Source organism: Callorhinchus milii, unplaced genomic scaffold (assembly GCF_018977255.1).
Source record: "Callorhinchus milii isolate IMCB2004 unplaced genomic scaffold, IMCB_Cmil_1.0 Scaffold3, whole genome shotgun sequence".
NCBI lineage: Eukaryota > Metazoa > Chordata > Chondrichthyes > Chimaeriformes > Callorhinchidae > Callorhinchus > Callorhinchus milii.
In genome coordinates this window covers 75,902,552-75,909,769 of record NW_024704744.1, presented here as the reverse complement: position 1 = coordinate 75,909,769, position 7,218 = coordinate 75,902,552, and the positions used below count along the sequence as shown (strand labels likewise).

General features: G+C 47.7%; 1 protein-coding gene across 5 annotated transcripts in view; it reads left to right on the top strand.

Annotated features, from left to right (window-relative positions):
* Positions 1–226: 226 nt before the first annotated feature.
* The window catches only part of mia3 (MIA SH3 domain ER export factor 3), a 57,752-nt gene continuing 50,760 nt past the window's right edge, over positions 227–7,218 (top strand). For all 5 annotated transcript variants that reach the window (XM_042333443.1, XM_042333441.1, XM_042333440.1 and 2 more), the window contains exons 1-2: positions 227–371; positions 3,583–3,716. In XM_042333443.1, the coding sequence (XP_042189377.1) occupies positions 233–371; positions 3,583–3,716 (273 nt within the window). In that variant the 5' untranslated portion in view covers positions 227–232. The remainder of the gene's footprint in view (positions 372–3,582; positions 3,717–7,218) is intronic.

Below are 7,218 nucleotides of genomic sequence, written 5' to 3'. Positions count from 1 at the left end.
CGTCGCCGCCTTCCCCCAGCATCCCCTCTCCTCCCATCATGCTCTGCTGGGCTTGGTTGCCAGGGTGACCCTGGTCCCGGCAGATCCCCCCCCCCCGCACTCCCGCAGGCCCCCCCCCCAGCCCCCTGTTGGGGCCGGTTGCCACGGCAACCATGATGTCAGGCTCGCCGGCCGGCTGCTGACGTGTCGAGCGGCAGTGCGCCTGCGCCGCCCCAGCCCAGCAGCAGGAGTGATGAACATGGCTGCGATGCTGAGGGCAGCGTGTGTGTCCCTCACCCTCAGCCTCCTCTCCAGCCCGGCCGCCAGCCCCCACAGCCCGCCGCAGAGCTTCTTCTCCGACTTAAAACGGTGCGCGGACGAGGAGTGCAGCAGTGAGTACAAAGACGAGCCTCGGTGGCTGTTGACTTCACCCGCTTTAAAAGTCAATGGCACAAGGGATGCAAAACATGTTTTTTTTAATTTTATTTTTGCAACAAAAAAAGCCCCCCGTGTGACTTCTGTTGACCGTCGCTCCTTCCCTCCATCTCCCCTTCTCCTCGCTGGCGAGGAATGTATTGGATGTTCAGCACTAAAGGTCGTACGTTGGAGAGTGGGTCAGGAGGATTTGCTCAGGCAGAAAGACACAAGGAAGTTTCAAGTAGCTTAAAATTTAGATGCATCGTATCATTATTACGCTAAGGATTTGAGAGCAAAGAGAATTGGGTGGATAGTAGAGGGAGAGAGATTGCTACCGTGCTTTGTTACCTTGTTTTTCGTTGCTTTTGGTTCATACTAAACTTTCGTAGGGAATACCAGCCTGAGCCTCTTTAACACTTCTTTTTTTTTTGGAGGGGGAAAGACTTCCTCCTCCAAACAAGTCATTTGGAAAAATGTAATAACAATCCTTGCACTTGATATCATTGAGGCATCTCAAAGCGCTTCACAGATTATCTTGTAAAGATTGACTGTATTTTGTGGGTGAGTTATTTAATACATAATTTAATACATAATGGACAGATAAACGAACAATCCTTGCCAAAACGTGGATGCCTGTTGCATTCTGGTTTGGACTTCATATGACAGACATTGAATCCAAATGCAGGAGTTTTTGTTAGGAAGGATGTGCTTATTGAAAGAATTTAACCCAACTTCCCCTTCTTAATATACAGCTCTTGGTAAATATCTTTCAGTAAGCCCTTCCCTTGATTCTTATTTGCAGAATCCAGGATATGGTTGTTTTGTATACGTCACCCTTCTATACAGCTCAATTAGCAGTGGTACAAAAACGCCTTTTTCCTCTTGTCTGTTCCTTGTGAAGTCCTGTAGACTATTGGTTAGAGCACTCACCTCACAAAACAAGAGGACCAGGGTTTGATTCCCAGGCATGGTGAAACCTTAGGCAAGTTTCCTTACTCCATGCGCCTCTGCTTACCCAGTAGTAAGTAGGAACCCAGTTGCTAGTTGATTAGTGGATCACTTTCTGGGGGCAATAATCCCTTCAAAAATTAATTTAATCTCAATCCATGACTGTTTGTGGAACACTGCTGTGTGCAATTGGCTGCCTTGTTTCGCCTATAAAATTTACAATCAATTAACTTTACAGTATTTTCTGTGAAGCTCTTCGAGATGTCTCAGTGACGTGATAAGGCGCTGTATCAAATGTAAGGATTGTTATTACTATTCTTCCCCCTCCACCATAACCCTTGATCTCTCTCACCCTCAATTCATACCCAAGGCTGCCAATTCTGACACTATGGCTAATCCTGGCACTGTTCCCCAGTCTGTTTTATAGCTTTTGCCAGCTTTTACAATGATCCTAATCTTCAAGCCAAACACTTTCCTCATTAATTGAGTGACGCTTCAAGATGACTTGAAAGTTAACTTTTTAACTCGCTCCAGTTCCTAATTGCTAGCCTCAGCAACTATTTTTCCCTTTGTTTCCTCCCCATCCCTCCTGCCCCTTCCTGGATGGACTAACTTCATGACCCTGCCACCAGTGTTGAGGTTCGAGAGGCCCTTCTCTCTCATGCTGAGGCTGGAGAGAGAGCCAGTGTTGCCAGCCTGTTCGATTGTGGAGGCCGTCACGGGTTGTGAGCCTGACTGTTGGCCTGATTCATTCCTCGCTAAACGGTCACTCGCCTGCACACGTCCGACAGCTGCTGTGAGATAGCGATCTAGAAGGGGAAGTTGATTTGAATAGTACAGCTCAGGAGAATCACTGAACCTATCCCGGTTCTCTGCAGGAGCTGTCTGTTCAGTCTCATTCCCCTCCTCTTCCCTATCTCAATCCATGACTTTGTGGGACACTGCTGTGCGCAATTGGCTGCCGCGTTTTACCCACAAAAGAGTATACGGTACACTTTACAGTATATTCTGTGAAGCACTTTAGAGACATCTCAAAGATGTGATAAGGCGCTATATCAAATGCAAGGATTATTATTATTATAGAACATCAAAGGCCACCAAGAGGCCATTTGACCCAATCCTCAAACACACAGTCACTCCACTTCTCAATAAATCCTTCAAAGCGCTGAGTGACGTCCTCCCTATGGGAAAGGAGCTATAACAATAACAGCTTGCATTTATATAGCGCCCTTCACGTGGGGCAGTGTCTCGGAATGCTTACCAAAAATTATTATTGTTTCAGTGTTAGACTGCACCTCTAATTAAGCCATCATCCCAATTTCCCAGACTTTCAATCTCCTTCCTTCCTCAATGTCAGCCTGGCTCAGTTGGTAGCGCTCTCATCTCTGAGTCAAAAGGTTGTGGGTTCAAACCCTGTGTTGGGACTTAGAACTCTAACCACCTAGACTGACTTTCCAATCTGCTGGGCGCGCTGCAGTGTTGGGGGTGAGATCACAGCCCCGTCTGCCTGTTCAGGTGGATATTAAAGATCCCAAAGCGCTATTTGAAAAGAGAAGAGAATTTCTCCTGGTCTCCTGGCCAACAATCCCTCCAATAAAATAATTCGTTAAATTCATGGTTGTTTGTGGGACATTGCTGTGTTCAAATGCTCACCCACAAAAAAAAAGTCGCTGCACTTCACAGTATATTGTGTGAAGTGCTTTGGGATGAATATAAAGATTATTATCAACAAGAATATTGCATTGGGGTTTTAGGCAGGAGATTGCCTGGTCTACTTTATAATCTACCATGCATTAGTCTCACTCTCGATGGGCAGAATGGCCTTATTCTATGCTGTAAATTTCTCTGCCTACCCCACCCTCTGGAACTCCATCTCACAGTCCCTCTGCCTTGCCCCCTCCCTTGCTTCCTTCAAGACCCATCTCAAGACCTTCCCATTCGATCGTGCTTTTGATCACCCTACTTCCCACCCTACCCTCCACCCTCCCCAATTCTGATCCCCAGCTCAGGTTCGAAACACTGACTGACCAGTACCTTGGGACGTCCTCCCGACGTGAAAGGCGCTATACAAATGTAATTTTGTTGTTGTTATATGGTGCTATTACAGCTTCAAGGAGTGGTTAGCAAGGCAGGGGACTGTCATTGTACAGTGGGTTGAACAGGACTGATCTTGTTAACTATCTTCTTTCTCTCCCCCCACCCCCCCCACCCCCCACCGTTGCTGTCTCTTTCTTTCAGTGCTGATGTGCCGTGGCAAAGCAGTGCAGGACTTTAGAGGTCCCGACTGCCGCTTTCTGAAGATTAAAACGGGGGAGACCATTTACGTTTATTATAAGTTATCGGGCCGCAGGAACAATCTTTGGGCTGGAAGCGTGAGTAACATTTCCTCCACATGCCTGTTATGTTTGAAAAGGTTTAAGGCAGTCTGTGTATCAGCCTGGCTCAGTTAGTAGCTCTCACCTCTGCGTCAGAAGGATGTGGGATCAAGTTTCACGTCGAGACTTGGAATTCATACAGAATAAGCTGGGGTAGCATTGTACTCCTTTGGATGAGATGTTAACCCAAGGTCTTTATTGCTTGTTTAGGTGGACATTAAAAATCCTGTGGCACTGTTCAAAAAGAGAAAGGAGATTTTCCCGGCATCCTGCCCTTTATTCTCCCAAATGAAATTGCTAATTTGCTTCATTGCTGTTTATGCTATTGCTGTGTGCAAAATTGGCTGCCATGTTCACCCATTAAACACCAATTAAACACCCATTAAATGCATTTCACAGTAAATCTCGGAAGCGCTTTGAGACATCCTCTTGAAGTGAAAGACACTATACCATTGCAGGGAAAGCACTGAATTGGTCGTGATGCCATGCTTCAGATGAGCTGTTAAACTACTCAAAAAGAGAAGTTCAGTGTCATGGCCAACAATCCCCCAGAGTCATTCATATCCTGACTGTTTGTGGGACATTGATGTGTGCAAAGTTGTTGCCGGGTTCTCCTACCTAGAAGCATTTTAAGATGTTGTTGACTTTATAGGCGTAACAAATGCAGAAATTATTATTAGTTTATAATGTAAAACAGTAAGTGGGAGAGAGGGGGAGCGGAGAGACAAGGGTGGGGAAAGGGGCAGAGGCAAGGTGTGGGGGGGCAGAGGCAAGGTGGGGGGGGCAGAGGCAAGGTGGGGGGGCAGAGGCAAGGTGGGGGGGGCAGAGGCAAGATGGGGGGGCAGAGGCAAGGTGGGAGGGGCAGAGGCAAGATGGGGGGGTGCAGAGGCAAGGTGGGGCAGAGGCAAGGGGGCGTGTCGAGAGAGAGAGACAAATGGGGTACAGAGAGAGGCAGAGACTCAGGGTTAAAGAGAGGAGGAAAGACCCTGCTGAGAAACTCCTTGCTTTTTTGAGTAGCATCACACGATCTGCCTGAACAGTCAGGCGGGATCTGGGTTTAATGTCTCGTTCAAAGGACGATGTCTCTGACACAATGCAACGCCCCCTTCTCAGTCATGCGCTGGAGCGTCAGCCTGGACTGGGAACTCCAAATTCCAATGTGGGACTTGGATCCATGGACTTCTGACTCCAAGATGGGAATGTTACAGAGTGAGCCAGGCTGATGCACAGTGAGCCAGGCTGACGCCGAGTGAGCCAGGCTGACACCAAAGAACAGTACGGTACTTGAGAGTAATTTGTTGCATTTGTATCTTTTAGCAAATGTTTCTCGTTGACCTACAACCCCAGATTTGTGAGTTGTATCCCCCCCCCCTTTACTCCAAGAGTTTATTTTTTTTTACCATACGGCTCCAGGTCACAAATATTGCATCCTTTCATATCTGGTGCAAAGCTGTGTATTATACTGTCAGTATCAGAGGCTGGATCAGATCCAAGGCAGACTTGGCAACCAGAGTAAGTTGGTTATTAAAAGATGGAAACCTGAACTGTGTAGGATGCAGCCAGCTCTTGCTGCCCGTTCTGGAAAGGATGTCGCAGTATTGTGTCAGCTTGGCTAAATTTGTTTCGCTGCTAGGTCACAAGGCTGTGGCTTCAAACACTACATGGGACCTTTGAGCTCATTGCCAAGGCTGATATGCTGATAAGAACTGGAGCATTGTCAAAATTCATGTCCTTTTGGATGAGAGGTTTAACACAGTCCTGCTCAGTGGACATTAAAGATCAAAAGAAACTGGTGCTTTGTCTGGTCCTAGTCAAGAATCCTCCAGGTAAATTGGTCACTCACTTCATGGCTGCTTGTGGGACATTGCTCTGCGGAAACTGGCTGTCTTGTTTCACTCAGTGTATCCTATGAAGTGCTTCGGTATGTCTCAACGATGTGATCAGGAGCTAAATCAAATGCACAGATTATTATAACATTGGCTGCCCTATTTGCCTTGCAAATACACAGTTGCTACTCTTGATAACCATTCTCTGTGAAACGCATTGAAATGTTTTGATGTTATCAACACCACATTAAATCAAGGATTATTATTATTTATTATTTAGAAACAAGTGGAGGGGGAGGGAGGAGTAGAGGAACATAGGAACAGGCCATTTGGCCCATTGAGCCTGTTCCGCTGATCTAATCCTGATCCTCAACTCCAATTACCTGCCACGCTCCATATCTCCTGATATCCTTATCTGATAAAAATCTATTCCTCCTTGGTCTTGAAAGTTTGAATTGATCCAGCATCTACAACCTTTTGGGGGAGAGAGTTCCAGATTTCCAATACCCTTTGCCTGGAAAAAATGCTTCCTGATTTCAACAACAACAAAATTACATTTGTGTAGTGTCTTTCACTTCGGGAGGAAGTCCCAAGGTACTGGTCAATCAGTGTTTCGGACCTAAGCTGGGGGTTGGGATCGGGGAGGGTGGAGGGCAGTCGGGGAAGAAGGGTGACCAAAGGCACGGTCGAAAAGGAGGGTCTTAAGATGGGTCTTGAAGGAGGCAAGGAAGGGGTCGAGGCGGAGGGACTGCGGGATGGAGTTCCAGAGGGCGGGGACAGAGTGGCTGAATACCCGCCAATGGTGGGGCGGGCAAGGTGGGATGTGAAGCAGGCTGGAGCAAGCTGAGCGGAGGGAGCGAGCAGGTTGGTAGGTGGATAAGAGGTTGCAGAGCTAGGGGGAAGCAAGGTCATTGAGGGTGTTGAAAATGAGGACTACAATCTTGAAACTGTAACCTCTGTGTGATGATGTCGGGCTAGAATGGGGGAGATAGGACCGTGAAGCCTGGTATGGGAGAGGCCATGTACTGCAGAGTTCTGGATGATCTGCAGCCTGTGGAGGGAGGAGTTAGGGAGGCCGATAAGCAGGGAATTTGCGTAGTCAATCCTGTATGTTATGAATGCGTGTATGAGGTTCTTGGCGGCCTGGGGTGTGAGACAGTAGCGGAGCTGGACAATGTTGTGGAGGTGGGGGACAGCAGAGCGGGTTATGGCATGGATGTGGGGTAGAAAGGACAGTTGAAGGTCAAACAAGGCGCCAAATTTCTGGACCGGCTTAGTAAGGTGGAGTGTGCATCCTTGGATGGTGATGTTGTCAGCGCCTAGAGGCGCTGATAGGAGCCAATCAGGAGAGCCTCGGTCTTGTTGATGTTCAACTGTAGAAAGTTAGCTCTCATCCAGGACTTGATGTCATTCAGGACAGCAGTGATCCTGGAGTCGAGGGTGGAGGCAGAGAGATAGAGTTGTATGTCATCCGCATACATTTGAAAGTTGACCCCACGTCTGCGGATGATGTCACCAAGAGGGAGCATATAGATATTGAAGAGGAGGGAACCAAGGACATAGCCTTGAGGAATGCCACACGAGACAGTGCGGGGGCTAGAGGAGAAGCCGTTTTTGGAGATGATGTGGAGACGGCGTGAGAGGTAGGATCTGAACCATTCAAAGACCGAACC